The 18,373-nt window shown below is 39.0% G+C and overlaps 1 protein-coding gene across 2 annotated transcripts in view; it reads left to right on the forward strand.

The window, feature by feature from the left end:
* The window catches only part of LOC107568113 (septin-9-like), a 69,400-nt gene that overhangs the window by 5,234 nt on the left and 45,793 nt on the right, over positions 1-18,373 (forward strand). For both annotated transcript variants that reach the window (XM_016253975.1, XM_016253964.1), the window contains exon 2: positions 3,232-4,536. In XM_016253975.1, the coding sequence (XP_016109461.1) occupies positions 3,232-4,536 (1,305 nt within the window). The remainder of the gene's footprint in view (positions 1-3,231; positions 4,537-18,373) is intronic.

Raw genomic sequence — 18,373 nt, forward strand, 5'->3', positions numbered from 1 at the left:
CCAACCTCCCCCCCCCCCCCCCCAATCCGCCTGGCCAATGATTCACTCTCCCTATAGGTGCATCTCTAAAACTTTCCCTCTCAGGACTATCAGATGAGGAGAGGTGCTTCATTTACACTGGAGATGTTTCTGATTTTGAGCATATGATCTGTATGTGTGTTTAACAGAAATGTCATGGATAGATCATACATCCATCAGTGACTGTATGGCGTCCCCTTGACCTCCCCCAACTGTCTCTTTGACGACCCCCTCTGCAATCATCCCCAGGCCTTTCTTTGTTTGCCTTGCAGCCCCTCATCATAAACCTTAGGTCCAAAGTAACATAGCAGCTAGTGTAATAAAACCATGAACTCCATGATCCTGAATCTATGTGAACGTACAGAGAAAATGTATCTTTTATTCTTCTGCATGTGGCTCCCTTTATAACGGGTCACAAATATATTCACTGTGCAAGGTATTTTGGTTATTTGTGGCTGGCGACATTTAAAAGGGGATCATTCACCCAAAAACGAAAGTTCTGCCATCATTTATTCAGCCTCGTCGTTTCAAACCTGACATTTCTTCAGTAGAAAATGGTCAAAAAGTCTCAGTGTTTCACTGTATGTCAATGGGGAGCAATGATGTTTTGAACCTTATTGACTTTTATTGTATGGACAAAAACTGTTGAAATGTTCTTTTGTGTTTCACAAAGGAAAGAAATACAAGTTTGGAATGATAACTTTCATTTTTGGTTGAACTATTTCTTTTGATCTTATTTCAGAGACCAATGGGAATCTGTGTTTATGTAGCCCATGAGTGCATCAACTTTTTCTCCAAGCATCAAACAGTCCCAAACTGCACTGAACCTGGTTATTAACAGGAAATTACAAAAGGACCCAAAATGTCCTTAATGAAAGAATGTCAACAAAGTATTTGACAGGAAGCATATAATCATCACAGGAGGCATTGACTTCTATCCCATTTCCCAAAGAACCATAACACGCTGCAAACAGTCTCGAGAGTCAGTCGTGAGGAAAAAGAAAGCAGGGCGAAGAAGGAGCTTCTCAGGTTCCTCTCTTTGATCAGATTGTGCAGGCATTGTGCTGCTCCATGTGTTAACAGAGAGGATTAAACTGCAGCAAAGCTGTGAGAAAGAATATTGAACAGCACAGAGATGGTGCGCTCGGCTGCCAGCGTAATTATTTCCTGAGCATTTGACAGGGTGCCAGTAATTACCTGATACCGGCCAATTTTTATCTCAGTCAAAGGGGAGTACAAGTTTACACTTGCATGTGCTGCACCGTAAAAAAAGCTGTTAGACTTTGCCACTTGGTTTGCTGTCCCTCCCTCGGTTCGTGTCTTTTCTTTCACTTTCCGAAACTGTAGTAAGCTAAAGTGGTGCGTACTTCTTTGCAAAAGTGCACTTCTCCATCATTTTGAGTGCCATTGTGAGAGTACACACAGCAACTTTAACCTCTCCTCCATTGAATCAAATGGCACCCTAATGGCGTTCTTCTCATATTAAATGCCTTCTGGGGCTCTGAAGAGAATGACATTGCTTGTAGCGCGATGCACGGACAGTCTTGCTGCTGGAATTCGATTAGGCCTAAACTTTCACAGCTGTGCGGATGATGTCGGGCGAGCTGAAACAAAGGGTCTGTGGTCTCCTCACTGTAAAAGAGGGGGGCTGTTCCTGCGTGAAATGTGATTTAATTTAGTGCCTGTAGTCTTCGTGACTCTAATTGGTAGCATACCCTACGGGAAGACAGGCGGCCCTGGCTCCAGCCCTGCCCCCTGCCGGGCGAAGATAAAATCAGGGCTGCTGGGCGAGATGCTATGATAGCTTTACACTGATATCTGCTTGTTTACACAAGGCAGCACCTGAAGAGGGTTGAAAACCTCTGACGTTCTATCATGGTGCCTGAGTGTGTGATATGCCAAAGATGGCATGTGAGCCGTGGTAGTCTGCAACCGCAAGCACCTCATGGCATCACATCCTAGACAGATCCAATTGTCATCACATGGCGCAATGGTGTCTACGTGAAATGCTCAAGCTGCCACTTCTAATTGGGTCTGCCACAGAGCTGTTAGAACATTTGTACTGTTCGCCACTGGAATTCTCAGTCACGGTGAAGGGCTGTTGTAATCCAAGCCTTCAGCCCCTGACACTGTGTCTTTGAATTGGTCCTTTGTGCTGGAGGAAAAGCCACTGCCTCTCACAAAGGGAAAAGGTCGGAAAGCACTGTTTGCCTTCGGCTTTGTGTTGCTGCTTCTGAGAATGAGGGGATTATACAGTGTCACCACAATTTACATGCTCCAGGTGTAGACTTACCATTCATCCCCACGAGAGACTGTTTCCACATTTCGTTAGCACATGTTTTTAATTGACAGCAAATGTCATTATGCTTTTAAAGTTGATGTAGGGGTGACATGGAACATTTTTACTTCACGGTCTGTGTGGTTTTGAATCGTCTGGTATTTTAAATTCTCTGCTTTCATAATTTATAATCAGTGTGCTTTGTTTTGTTTTCTGTTAAAAAAAATCTAAATATAACTTAAAGAAAAACATTTACATGAGGAGCAAAAACAATGCAAATGTACATCTCGAATTAACTATATAATGCTTTTGTTTGTTTGTTCGTTTATCTAGTCTCAGTATATTTATAATTCTCTTAATACTGCTGAAATATCGACTCTTCTGTATGAAAGATCATTAACTGGTGTTTGTACTATGTGCAGATATTTTCATCTACCTTAGTCCTAATCTCTTAAAGACTTACGAAACACAACCTGGGTGCTTGAATAAAGCATATCTGTTCACAGTTGTTATATCACCCTCAAAGCAAGATTGCTCAGACACCATTGTAATTATGGCTTGGCCCTTCAAAATCTGTCTGACAGGCGTCCATTCAGAGAGGGCTCCAGGCTGCCCTCACCGTGAAGTGTATCCTTTTAAGGTTTTAGTGCCTCTTTAAATCAAAAACAGGAAATTACTGTCTTAGCTGATTTATGATTTATATCATGAAAGAAGTCTACATCTTTGATGTATTATCAGTATTATCATCCAATTTAGAAATGTATTACCTGAAAAATTATAGCCTAGTGTTTCTGGAACTGAAATTTGCCCTTTGGTTATTAAGTTCAATTTAACCGACCTCATTTTAGGATATGTCTTTTATTATTCATTAAGCCTTCAAGAGTGTCTTCTGACATTGAAAATTAATCAAGTTTGTGTCTTGTTTCTTTATACAGCTCTGAAGAGGTCCTTTGATATTGATGATGTGAATGAGATTCCCACATTCTCCTCTACATCTTCTGTCACATCTCCCATCATCCCGAGTGCTATCCTCAACAAGACAAATGATGTGAGGAGTCCAGGGAACCAAGTGTCTCCTCCTTATCGCTCCAGGATTAGTATCAGCTGCAGTCCTGCCCAGAGCCCCGTTATGAGAAATAGGATGGTTTCCAGTCTCTCCTTCAACCGAGGGACAATGGGAAAACCCACTATCAATGCCAATACTGGGATCAACCGAGCTGCCTCCTTTCAAAACAAATTCAACCCCAATGGCTTCACTTCGTCTTCCGGGCCAGGAAGTGACAACGACAGTCTCCATAGCTCCTCTTCCAGCCTGGAGTACCAGGCCTCTTCAAAACTCTGCTCCTACACAAGCCCTCCCCAGAGTCCTGTTGGTGTTGGGGAATTCAAAGCCCAACGTTTAAGCAGCCCTGCCCTGAAGAAGTTCTCCTCACATGGAAACATGTTCCATTCAGAGCTGGAGGGTCATCTGGTCATTCCAACTGAACCCATGAGTATTAGCCATGGCTCCATGCCTTCTTTAGACCTCCAGATGGAGACTGCAGGAATGAGACCAGTGATTTCACCTGGATCACGATTCACCAATACAGGTCTGCAGTGGAGTCCCCATAACATCCAGAACAGCAGTTCCTTTGCAAGAGACTCCTCTATCAACAGCCAGCCACCTAGGCCTAAAGATCCGGTTCGCCTCAACAAGTTCCCTCTTGACCTTGATAACTTGGTTTTCAAGTCTCAGACGGAATCCTCAGGAGCACCTAAACCACCTCCAAGATTCCACATGCTATCCAACAGTCCCACTGTCTCAGCAAGTCCCTCTGCATCCATCAGCAGCCTGGACAGCGCCAACCTACCCATGGCCCACAACAACAACAACAACATAATTGAAAAGAAAGAGCCCATCACTCCTCCTGGAGCTATCCCAGTACCCAACATCAGCGAATCTCCAGTGCCTCTGTCTCCAGCCCAGACTCCACAGTTCAACATGGTCTCTAAGCCCCAAGTGGTCCAAGTGGCCCCTGCTTCACCTTCCCTGTCAGGACGGATGGAGATCTGCAATGATATCGATCAGGACAATGTCCATGCCAAAGAGAGCGTGGGTTCCATATTACAGCGAATCGCCTCTTTCTCCAAAGTGGAGACTAAGGTGCCAGTGTCTGAGCCAAGTCTGGTCATCCCCCTGAGTAATGGCATCAAAAAAGACTCACCAGCAATACAACGTAAGGAGCTCAAGAGATCAGAAGGTAAGATGTAGTGTCCTTAATATTCCAGTTTCTGAGTCTTAATAGCTAATAACTTGGGTTATTAAAGTTAACCAAAAGAACTGGGTCAATGCTACCGGTGGTTACGCTTCATGTCGGAAAAAGATTTTCTATTGAGCGTGCACTTAAAATGGGAGGTATGCCCTTTGCAATGAATACAATTAGTTGAGTAAACAGAACTGTGTGGGTCTAAAGGCAGCACTTTATTTGAAGTGCTGCTGTCATCACAGCTGTCTTTCTGCACCTCACTGATGTACTGTAGAAAAAAAGGGTTATGGGAGAGAAAAAAAAAATGAATTCCTGGCATATCAACAAATAGCTGAGTGCAAACAGTGATAACAGTTCAGGGGAGCCTGTCATCACTGCCTACCCAGTAAAGTCATCCCTGGCAGACATAGCTGAGTCGAACACTGCCAGAGGCAACAGAATCAGCCCCTTATACAGTTAAATTTCTCTGGTGTGTCAATCTCTGCTACCATGATCTCACCCAATCCAGAGACGCCTAATTTTCTTACCATTGGGATTAGTGCAATCTAGACAGGGTTTGGACTCTTGGCACCATAATTATGTTCTTATGTATGGCTTTACATAGCAATTGACTATAATGAATTCAGAACTGAAGCTTAGTGATATCAAAGGCATCAGGGCGGAAAGAATATATAGGGGGGAAAGTTCGTAGTCAGCACCATGGTCATCAAGTATTGTCACGCTCTGGTGTCAAATATCTTTTGAGTCAGGACATTAATCTTTGAAGTACATTTACTTTTACATTTATTCATTTAGCAGTTCCAACGTGACTTCATCATAAGGATAACACTAAGCTCTACCCTCGTTTGTTACTGGGGCTAACTAAAATTTACAGAATATCCCATAGAAATAAACTGTAAATTTCCATGAACAGCATGGTTTCCAGTCAAATGTATTTGTAAAATAGAATAAATTAACTGGAAATCAATTTAATCTGCCTTTGTTTTGTTTTTTTCTAAAAACTGTGTTTTTTGCTATAACATGATTGAAAATGGTAAAGACTGTTCATCAGAATTGCTCCAAATGCTTCTTACAGTCATCTGAAAAAACAAAGCCACATTTGAAAGTAATTGAACTCCATAACTGGTCAATTTTGTTATTTTTGCAACACTACCACTAGACCCCACAAGAACTATTTACCATGCTTTTGGATCCTTTCAATAAAATTGGAAATTGCCAAACACACAGCTTTTTTTTTCTCATTTTGTCTCTCATAGGTGAGGTATACCTATGATGAAAATTACAGGCCTCTCTCATCTTTTTAAGTGGGAGAACTTGCACAATTGGTGGCTGACTAAATACTTTTTTTCCCCACTGTACTTGCATTAGAAAAGAATAAAACATGACTAAATTGTAAATAGAGTACTACCATACTGTTCTAACTGTTTCTTCTATATATTTGTATGGCAGAAATAGTAAGAGTAGTATGTATTCCAACTTCAGCATTTGTCTTTTTGAAAAACATGTATTTGAGACACCGTGAGACAACAGAAAGATATAAGACCGTTGAAAGAAACAATATGAGCAAACAGAAAACATAATAGTCCTAAATCTTGAATCAATAATAGTAATGATGAGGATGGGGTTAGGTTTCTATAAATGTTGGTTGCTATCATTAATGACATAAAAATGGTGGGCTACACCTCTGTGGAACTATGGTAAAGCCCTAAAATTGTGACGTGTGCATGTTGGATACACAATGGCTATATGTAAGCTATTACAGTGGTGTACCACAAACTGTAATGAATTTTCGTATTTTAGACAAAAATACATGTTGGGAAAGCTGTGGGTTTGATTTTGTCTGACCAGAAATGAGTTGGGGAATTTTCAGCTCCACATGTTGTACATTTGCCTCATTCTGTTGTGTTTTTCCCTCCGTCTTCACTTCCTGGGGTCATGTTGCAGAAGGGAGAGGGGTGCATTTCCTGACCTGAGAAAACAGAGAGCATTGAACTGGAGGGAATCCGTGGGCGCCTGCAACTATGTTTGGACACATAGATCCTTCTTGTATAGCTTTCTAGCAGTGTTGGTTGTGCGTCTCATGAGTAAGCTAACATCAGGGTGGGCGTCTTGACATCTGCGTTGATCCCAGGCAGCCAGCCCCCATGCTGAAACATCTCTGAAACATAAACATGACTTCATTTACATAGTGATTTATAATTTCCAGCGTTAGGAAGCATGGCAAAATAGGTGCTGCCCCAGGCTTGTACCTCAGGCTGAGCTGTGCTGTTTGTCAGATGGTTGAGCTGTAAAGGCTGCGCTGATGGGTTCGGATGAAACCGACTTCCCAATAGTTGCATCAGTGGATGTCTGGGATGTGGGTGCTGTTTATGTCATGCTATCTGCTTAAGGCAGTATTTTCAGTGGTTCTTTGGTGTCTTGTTTTCTTTTCATTTTTCCCTCAAAATATCTGGGCGCAGTGCATACGGATGTAGCCCTTTCACAAAGCCAATAGGAAATGCCCACCCATGTTTTCATCATGTTCCATGTGCATTATGACTTGTTTTATTTTTTGAAATGTGAGTATATCTAGGCCTTACGTCATCCACCCATCATTGAGCTATATGTAGTCCCTTTGCACAGTTTCCTGTGATAACAAGGGAAAAGATCATTCACTGTTCAGGCCAAACACATGACACGCTCCCAACTGTGTTTATAGCTGTCCTGGGACAACAGGGCTTCCCAGTTCATGTATGCTGTCAGTAAAGACTATAATATTAACACAGTAAGCTATCATATAGGGTTATCCTTATGATTTGAAACACATTTTGAGATTTTTTTTGGGAGGGGTTTTGGTGAAAAGCACACAATAATAAATTAAAGGTCACTTTATTTTAAGGTCCAATTCTCGCTTGTATCAAACCATTAACTATGACTCACAGTAAGCTATCATATAGGGTTATCCTTATGATTTGAAACACATTTTGAGATTTTTTTTGGGAGGAAAAGCTTTTGGTGAAAAGCACACAATAATAAATTAAAGGTCACTTTATTTTAAGGTCCAATTCTCGCTTGTATCAAACCATTAACTATGACACTTGCCTCAATAAACTCCTAGTTTGCTGCTGATTAATAGTTAATAAGGTAGTTGTTAAGTTCAGGTATTGGGTAGGATTAGGGATGTAGAATATGGTCATGCAGAATATGTGCTGTATAAGTACTAATAAACAGCCAATATGTTAATAAAAGGCATGCTAATAAGCAATTAGTTAAAAGTGAGAGTTGGTCCCTATACTAAAGTGTTACTAAATAAAATTCAAAGCTTAAAATCAGATAATCATGTAATATTGTGTAGGCAGTTGTGCAATGAAAATTGCCCCAGTAACACCAATCAGCAGTTTAATCTGTTTAAATAATGTGGATGCCATAGTGGCATAAATAATTATGTAAAGTCTAGTATGAATACTATCCTAACATACTAGATGCTACAGTATTACAGGATGGCAAAGTGTCCATCAGATGCGCACTTCAGAGGAGGTAGTAGGTACTAGTGGGCCATTCCAAATTCATATTTCTATCCTGTTTTTATCTGTGAAATATAGATGCTCTAGAATCATTTCTTAATAATTGCCTAAAGGGGAAGTGTGTAATTTTTGCATGACTAGCATCACCAAACCGAATTGCAAAAATAATGGTTTTAACGAACATTCTTCTCATCTTCCATTGGCCAACCAAGCAGATAGACCCGCCCCAAACTCGCATCATTGGTTGAGCTGGTGTTACTATGCTGGTATGGTTTGAATTCTCAAACGAACAGTAGTGTTTTGATAGCACAGCAACAAAAAGAACTGCAAAAAAGTAATGATTGGTTTTAATGAACATTCCTACCATCTTCTATTGGCCAACCAAAAAGATAGCCCTGCACCCAAACTCACATTATTGGTTGAGCCAGTGTTGCTATGCTGGGCTGGTTGGAATTCTCAAACAAACAGGGCAATGTTTTAGCAGCACAGAGAAACAGTTTTTACACTTTTTTGTGTTTAAAAAAAGGGGGAGAGGGGCGGTCTTTCAATTTTTTTTCAAGGGCTTTTTTTGTAGTTGGTTACTTATGACTGAACCATTTTAAAAGTTGTACAGTTCATGATGAGGCAGATTGACTCATGTTCTATGCTTCTTGTTTCTCACATTTATTGAAGTCTTAATACTGATGTAGACATATAAAGTAAGTCTTGTAAAATCAGCCATCGTGTTACAACTGGCTGTAAAAATGAAAAATGTTCTGCTAATGCATGTTAGCTGCTTAAATTATTGTTTTGCTATCACTCCCTTCTGCTCCAAGATGTTTTTCTAGTAAAAAAAAAACATGACAACAAAAACAGCCAAAGGGTCTTCTTCCACTCTCTTCCTCTAACAGAGAGAGAGAGAGTGAAATCATCTTTGAAGCTGCTCATAAATACAGCAAGACCTCCAGAACAGATGATGGTTTCTCTTCTGAAACAGCCTCAGCTACTTATGTGGTAAAATGAAGCATGAGTCTGCTGATGAGATGCGTTTACTTTCATCACGATGACCTTAGAAGTTCTTCACATATCCGGAGTGTAAAATTCCATTAACTACGCTATTTCTTCATATCAGTCAAAGTGCTGCTTTCTGCATTTTTACAGTATTGAAATCCAGTCAAAATGAAAAAGATTTTTTGCCATACAAGTCTCTGTCTCCTTGCTTCCACCATCTCCTAGGTCTTGGCTTCATGTCTCCACTTGTCTGATGAAGGCTGAAAGCTCTTTGCTCCCTTTTAAAGCACAATTTATTCTGGATCTAATGACAATGATTTAGGGAATAAATTCTTCGCAAGCAGATGTTTAAGGCCACCCGCCCATTATCCCCTGCAGCTTAGGGAGAGAACAAGAGAGTTCTCTGCTTTGTAGAAGTAGTTGATCGCCTTCCTTTGAGTTAAACAGTTTAGTTACTTTATCAATTTCTGTGTTTCTAAATATACAGGCAGTTCAGAGGGCAAACGATAATTTTTGTGTTTTGTTTTTTTTTTAATCCAGAAAATAGTGTTTTTCTTTTCTTTTTTTAAGCTGTTTATAGTTCATGTTTGGTGCCATTTTCAGTCATATCACAGCTTCTTTTGTATTGAGAAGGAAATGTGTTTCCTTAGCAGATAAGACAACATTAACAAGCAGCAGTATTCTTATCTTAGGCCCATAGAGGTGGGTCAATAATGTGATCGACTTGCCTGTTACCAGGACATTTATCCACGTGTGAACTTGGTGCTCTCTTCCAAGAAAGATTTGGATATGTGTTCTCCCCATTTAGCATAATTTAGCTTGCTGTCGTCGATGATTTATTACCTGCGCATGCTGTCTGAGGCATTGGAGAAGATGAGCAGTGTTTATGGGTTTGAGCCGCATTGTGTGTGTTGCCATTCCACAACAACCCAGTACTAAGTCTAGTGGAGCTTTTACAAATTACCATAGCACTCCTTCATGTGCTCTGTAATGTTTATGTGTAAAGGTATTGCCTGTGAGTAGAGTTAAACATGATAGCACTCATTTCCATGAGAGGAAAATATGCCCCTCTGGGTCACATTTGACCTCATCTAAATCCTCCGAGCCTGCAATGTCAATGCTGATAACTGAAGGACAAGCTTTTAAATCTAGTGTTTGGCCTCACATTCAACAGCTACATTTAAAAAAGTATAAAGATGAAGGAAAATCGTTATTTTAAGGAGAAATTGCTTCAGATAGCAGGTCTTCCAGTTCAAGGCATGAAGATTAAACTCAGGCGTGATCGACATTCTTTACAGAATAAGTCAGGAGTACCTGCACAGAATCTGCTGCCAGAGAATTCCATACAAAGCTCCACAGAATTCACATGCACATCATTCACAAAGTTCTCCACACCCCCTGTCCCTTACAGGGGTGCTTATAAAATATTTTGAGCTACTGTACCATTAATAGTGTAATACCCTCATTTTGTGTGTGTATATGTGTGTGTATTTGTATGTGTGTGTGTGTATATATATATATATATATATATATATATATATATATATATATATATATATATATATCAGTCGTGGTCAGAATTAGTGGCACCCTTGGTAAATATGACCAAAGAAGGCTGTGAAAATAAATCTGCATTGTTAATAATTTTGATCTTTTATTTAAAAAATTCACATAAATCTAACCTTTCATTGGAGAATAAGAATTTAAAATGGGGGGAAATATCATTATGATATAAATGTTTTTCTCTAATACACATTGGACACACTTAACAGCACCCTTTTATTCAATGCTTTTTGAAACCTCCATTTGACATAATAAGATACAGCAGTATATTTCATTTTACACATGGGGTACTTTTTATCCCTGTGTGCACCAAACCCATCTTGAGTGTTTGTTGCTAAAAAGCAAATTTTTTAGTTACATCTGACCATAGTAGCCAGTCCCATTTGAAGTTCCAGTCATGTCTGCTGGGGATTGTTTTTGGATGAGAGCATTTTCTTTTCTTGTTTTCTGACCCTGAGACTCAACTATTTTCTGCAATTCTCCAGCTGTGGTCCTTGGAGAGTTTTTAGCCACTCAAACGCTCCTCCTCACCGTGCATTAGGACGATATAGCATATATATTTCACAGTTTTTTTAAATCATATTTACCAAGGGTGCCAATAATTCTGACCACGACTGTATTTATTTATATATATATATACTGTATGTATGTATGTGTGTGTGTATATATACATATATATATATATATATATATGTATATATGCTGGTCTCAGACGATCTTGGAGGTGAAGATGCTGGATGTGGAGGTCCTGGGCTGGTGTGGTTACACGTGGTCTGCGGTTGTGAGGCCGGTTGGATGTACTGCCAAATTCTCTGAAACGCCTTTGGAGACGGCTTATGGTAGAGAAATGAACATTCAATTCATGGGCAACAGCTCTGGTGGACATTCCTGCAGTCAGCATGCCAATTGCACGCTCCCTCAAAACTTGCGACATCTGTGGCATTGTGCTGTGTGATAAAACTGCACATTTTAGAGTGGACTTTTATTGTGGCCAGCCTTGATGTGCCATGAGTGACAGACTGTATAAACACCTCAGTTAAAATGTCAGCGTGATCGTCGCTTACTCTTTACTACTAGTTTTAATGTGAAATAAACATGAATGAACATCTCATGTAATCACTCAGTCAGTGTTTCAAACACGGAAAGACCTAAAAAAAAACAGCTTGTAAACAACATGTTGGCATACAATTTAAGTTGAGTGTTGATGGTTATATTTAAAAATAAATATTAATTAAATTTAAGTTTGGGCTCTGTTGTTAATTGTAAACTTATAGTACGATAAAAGGCACCCTATAGTTTAGATCATACGCTGAGGTATGCCTAAGAAATTGAAATTTAATTGAAATTTATAATTGAATTGATTTATTATTTTTTTATTTTTTTATTTTAGAATTCAGGAATCCTGTTTGGGTTTTGATGGATATTCAGATATCAAAAATAAATGACATAATTTTGACCCACAGGATTGCCCTCCATTTTTGTTTTAGAGTAGGCTTGATAGTCTTGATGTGAATGAGTTCAGATCAGCTACTTATGGGGCTTTGTAGCTGATCAGAGAAAATAGGACGTTTGGGAAAAAATAGATAATTGGATGGGATTAATTAATTTTTAGTAGAAAAATATTTCCAGCCTTAGCACACATCATGAGTTCAGATGTTCAGTTGTGTTGATAGTCTGTGTGGGGAGCTAGCCTTATTGAGTTTAACACAATACGCCGATAACAACACAGGACAGGTTTTATTAACCTGATATTGTGGATGCAACGGTTCTCTGGGAGGGTTTTTTACACTTTAGACAGGGAAATCTTTGTTAAATCTGGCCCGCTTCCTAAACAAATAATGCCACAAGCGCTTAAGAGTAACATCAGTTATACTGACATTGTCGTTCAGCTGTATAGAATTCCGGTTGCAGTATTCATGAATAATTTGAATGAGTTCTCAGTGGAGCAGAAACTAACATGTTTCATGTAGTTTATGTGGATAATCCAGCTTTTGTACTAAAGTTTGCTTTTTTACTTTCTTTTTGACAGTTTGAGCCAACATTTAAAGTAGCTGATAACTTGATATCTGTCTGCATATGATATGATATATGTTGTCCATTAATAACGAGTGGTATATTGTCTCAAACAGCCAATCTGCTAATGGGCTGCGCACACGACTCATTCCAAACATGTGACAGGGAGTGAGCACATCATTCAGGTCCTTGGACAGAATTGCTGATTTAGAAAGTGCCAGCAGTAATGCATGGCAGCTGGTTTGGGGCGTTTTCGATCTATCTGTATTTTTCCTCTGGTGAACAGGCACGGTGGTTGAGTGTGAGGAGTGGGGATCAGCTTGGAGTTTATGATTTAACATGAGGGAAAAACCTGTTTCTGCTGAGAATTTACTTCGGAGTCTTCCTTGGTCTTTCTACAGACAAAGATATAATTAGTTAAGCAATATCAACAAACTGACAGCCTGTGTCCAATATATTTTCCTGGGATATGTACATAAATTGTAATTGTATTAAAAGGATTTCATTCGAGAGGCTGCACAACTTAATAGTGTTGCATAAGACTGTATAATTGAGCCAGATTTAGAGTAATAGTTCACCCAAAATAGATCATTCTCTCTGTGATTCTGACACCGGTCAGAGTTTAAAAACTAACTGGAAAGATAATGATGCATTTTTTTCAGCCAGTTTCTCGATTGCAAAATCCTTTATCTTTGACTATTTTTGTGCCGATCTACTTAAACCCTTGGAAACTTAAAAACAAAAAAGAAAATTAAAAAAAAGTATTTTAAAACAATAAAAATTTTGAAACTATGTGCACTGCATTCATTTTAAGCATATTCTTAAAGGGATAGTAAAGCCAAAAATAATAATAATAAAAAATCTATAATTTTTTTTCACCGTCATGTCATTCCAACTGTTTCTGTAAAAGGTAAAAGAAGATATTATTTTTTTTTGTTTATTTATTTCTTTTTATACAATAGAAGTCCAACATTCTTCTGAATATTTTAATTAGTAAGTCATTATAGCTGTAAAACAACATGAGGGTGAAAAATTATTTTTGGGTCAAATATAATAAAAATGCCTTTCTCTTTTTTTCACGTACAATCATGAGCGTGAGTAAATGATGGCTTTATTTCTGGCTGAACTGTCCCTTTAAGCCACACCAGCTTTATGTAAATAAATGTAACATTGTACATTTAAGGCCCAATTATGGGCCAGTCATAGCATGTTATCCAGCAGAATCTTAACAATGAATGCTTTTGACAAACTTTAGCCAGAACGATATCATCTTACTATAATTAAAAATTCTCAACATATATTTTTTTTTTTTACTTTAATCAAGCCATGGGCTCAAAGGTGCAACTTAATCCCTGTATTTGTTGGACCAAGATGTTGCACCATTCCAAACATTTCTTTGTTGATTATCCAAGTCTGAACATCAGAGACGTTGCTCTGCGGGGTGACTGATACAGTACCTCCAGAGATACGATAGGGGGCCGTTCGCATCATTCACGCTGGCACGAGCGGAAATAGAGGTTTAGGGCTTCACTGTCGGTCATGTGGGGTGTCAAGGATATAATCACAGACCCGGGACTGTAATCAGAGTGTGGCTGGAGTGTCTTTACTGTTACGGTAACTGCTCCACCGCGCCGTAACATGTCGCACCTTCATTCTACAGACATGACTCACCGGTCCTCGCTTGTGCCTTCGATAATCTACTGTTTGTTATGCTTGGTGAAGCCTTCTATATTTAATCTGTGAAATATGTGCTTTTGGAGGGACTGATCTGACTTTGTTATGCAGGGAGTCAATTGTTTTGACAGCTTCTCTGCCCACATTTGGCCGACTTTGATCTGAAAAGGCCATTCGCATGTGCTATTGATTGATCTTTCTCTTGGGCCTGAGTTTCCATTTCTCTTATGGCGCTTTTCCACTGCATGGTACGGCTCAGTACGGTTCACTTTTTGGGGGTTTTCCACTGGGTACAGTACCTGGTGCCTGGGATTCTGCTGATCACGGATTGGCCGGAGAGAATCGTCACTACCTGCGTCACTGAACTTGCGACACAAACACAACAGAACTGCTAGATTTAAATCAGCACAGCCAGTGAAGGATCGAATGCAACTGTTTTGAACGAGCACACCTTTTTTTAACAACCAAAAAGTTTTGTTGTCTGTTGTGGAAGAACAGACATTCCTCTCATTGATAGCAGAGGAGCGGATCCAGCGAGAGCTTGATGGGGCGACGCGGAATGAAAAAGTTTTTTTTAGGAGTCGTGGTAGTAGAGGTGGTGCAACTATAACGACATGTGAATAATCCCACCCACTCTAAAGCGGTACTAAACTGCAGTGGAAACGCAAACCGTGCCGAGCCGAACCAAGCCGTGCCGAGCCGAGTCGTACCACGCAGTGGAAAAGAGCCATTACAGAGCTGTGGGAAATAGATGGGTCAAACAACAAACCTGCAGGTACTCTGGTTTCAAGTGAGAGAAAAATCCCACTCTTTATTCACGTTGAGTCCCAAGCCCCCCTTTTATACTAAAGGACCTCAGATTGGTGCATTCAACAGGGGGGCTTTTGGGTGATTGGCAGGCTGGTGTTTTTCATCATTTCCATACCCATTGTGAAGAAGGTTATCTTGACAATTGTGAAAAGAAAGTCAGGTTTTGAGTTGATAGATGAAGCCGAGAGCCAATTATTTCTGTTAGTATAAAAGTCTAAACAAATGGCAGTCACAGACCGAGGGTTAGAGTCTGAGAGCAGACTGTTTATTCTCCTGATCTGAAATGAAAGGCTTGGTGATTTTTTTTTTTTTTTTAGCTGTTATCTTTTAAGCTGTTTGACATTCTCTCAGGGTTTGTATCAGCCTTCAAGGCACCATATCTTAATAAACAGGAAACAGTAAACTCTAAAGTGCTCTTTCTCACTAATTCTTTACAGTGATTCATGGGTAATGATGGGTGTTATGTGCTCTTTCTGACAGTTGCGCAACAGTGAGTCTCTCCCCTAAATATATGCCCCAATGTGCAAAAACGGCTCTAAACATTATACATCACTTTGCCTGAAGAATGAACTGATAATAATAGGTCTTAAAAAAAGTGGCAAAAAGACACTCACTTATAAAAACCTTGGGGGCAAATTCACTAAACGGTTGTGTCACTTTTACATATTATTCGACAACCACCTGCAACACTATCTGACCAGACGTGAGATGACGCATCATTAGATATGTTCAGTTTCTGTAATATTTTAGCCAATCAGATGAGCGAGTTATGTGGTCACATGACTTTTGGTGTGCATCTGTAGGTAAATGTTTCAGGTGTTTTCTTACATAAAAAAAAAAAAAAAGTATCCACTTCAAATAAGCATTTACATTTTTTAAATTTAATTTACATCTTGGTTTACCATTCATGTTTTTTAATAACAGTGAGCAGTAATAATGTGAAATATTATTACAATTTAAACTAACTTTTCTATCTGAATATACAGTATGTCACAGTGCAATCTATTCCTGTAATTCCAGTCTTCAGTGTCACATGATCCTTCAGAAATCATTATGCTGATTTGGTGCTCAAGAAACATTTTTGATTATCAATATTGAAGCAGTTGCACTGCTTAATTGTGATACTTGTTTTTTTAGAATTCTGATGAATAGAAAGAACAGTATTTATTTGAAATAGAACTCTGAAACATAAATGTCACATCACATTATTACTGTCACTTTTGATCCATGTAATGCATCCTTGCTGAATAGAAGTATGTCTTTTATAACAGACAGTGTACATCCATCAATGTTTTGATAGCTCCAAGTTAGCATAAAAATGCATGCATTGAAATGTGTGAAATTGGCATATTAATTAGGCTCATTATAGATTGTGCCTCATCCACAAATCTTCTATGCTGTTAACTGATTAGCGTGATTTCTGTAGTGAATCTTGAATCTGAAACGCAGATAAACGTCACTCTCTGCATTCTTGACAAATTCCCCTTTTTTCAGTGAGTGAGCTGGAGCTTTTAATGAATTCAAGCCGTTATATCACATTACAGGAAAGCTCTAACACATATTTCACCAGTTCCCACATAGCTCCAGCTGTCTCAATACACACAATCTTATTGTGGCGAATTGAAAAAGATTCCCCGGGGGCAACAGGAATCTGAAGTCACATCACAGAGGAGGTTTTATATGCCTTTTGTGGTAAACAACTGTCTCTTTGTCCAAATGACCCTCAGTTTGTTTGAAGCCGATACTTCCCCAGCACCTGATATGCCTGTAAGTGCCAGATGATAATGCTAATATTTGGAATCTGTAGACGGACAGTACTGTCATTCATAACCAGCTACTGTTCATAGATAAACATAGAGAGTTTCTTATCTTAGCTGTGGTGTAGATGGGCAGGGAAGCTGCAGAACTAATCTTATTAATTCCAAGCATCTGTTTTCCTCTCTTTGAAAGGATGATATTGTTTTGGGGAGGAGAGCAACATCAGCTGTGCATAATGGGAGGCTGCTTGTTTTTGTGTTTATCCTTTCTGACAGGACGGGGAACTACTCACGAGGAAGGAAATGCCAGATCTGTGCACTGAACTAAACTTGTGCATTTCCCTCGTTTGAAAGCCATAATAAACTCACCCAAGTGTGTAAACATGAAAGATAAGATACTTATGCTCGCCTTTGAAATACATCCAGTTACCATAAAAAGTTAGAAGTGTGCCAACTTTGGCTTGCGTTCCTCCGCCTGCGACAGTGAGGCTTACAAACAGCCTGAAGTCTACAATTGATAGAACAACCCACTGACCCACTGCTGGCATTCGCATTCCTTGGGCCTGTCCGCTGAACAAGCCAATAAGCTCCTCAGTAAAGTTCAATCATTGTTAATGTGTTTTTTTTTTCTTGTCTTTGATGATGAGAAATCAGCCGTACTTTAAATGTGTGACTGTTGCGCTGTCCGAATGGGAATCGATGAGGAACCATTCCAAATCTGATTCTGGTTGATGCTGAAGAAGAATTGTTTTGAAAACAGAAAAGCATTTTTTTTTCAATTAAATGACCAAAATTGTGGTAAAGTATCTAATTTATTTAATTTTTTTCATAAGTGCAGTTCACGTCAATTAACATATTTACTGACATATCGCTCGAGACCTTACCTACTGATATAAAAATTATATTTAAACTTTCTTTTAGTGCTAAATGTGCACAATGCACGCTTCTTAATATTAAGCCAGAATGTGTTTTTAATGTCACTATTGATGAAGATTGTACAGTGGCCAAGAGAGCTCAACGCGCTGCAACTTAAGAAAACACATGCAAATTGAAAAAACACCAGCAAATTAAGAAAACATCTTCATCAGTTTGACAACACACGCGCTGCAAATCCTCACAGCACATGCAAATGAATAAACACGCTGCAAATAGCGCGGACCACAACGGAAATGTTTCAAGGGGACCCAAAAAAGTGACGGACCCAGCTGGGATTTGTTTTGTGCAGTGGCTTTTTTAAATTTGAGTTTCTGCTAGTGATTCCTTTTTTTAATTTTATTTTTTATTTTTATTGAAGATATAACATTCAGAGGGGATGCAGTCATAGCAATAAATTACATACACAACCAGAATACAAAACAATAAATATATAAAAATGAAAGATAAACGGAACTTTTTTTTAGTAAATAATCATAAATAAATTAAAATAAAAAATAACTTAAATGGAAAATTACACATAAAATGTCAACTTCAAAGAATACACAGGAGGTAACCCTTACATCAAAGTCAATATTTTTTCCATCA

Source organism: Sinocyclocheilus grahami, unplaced genomic scaffold (assembly GCF_001515645.1).
Source record: "Sinocyclocheilus grahami isolate Dianchi unplaced genomic scaffold, SAMN03320097.WGS_v1.1 scaffold27.1, whole genome shotgun sequence".
Lineage (NCBI taxonomy): Eukaryota > Metazoa > Chordata > Actinopteri > Cypriniformes > Cyprinidae > Sinocyclocheilus > Sinocyclocheilus grahami.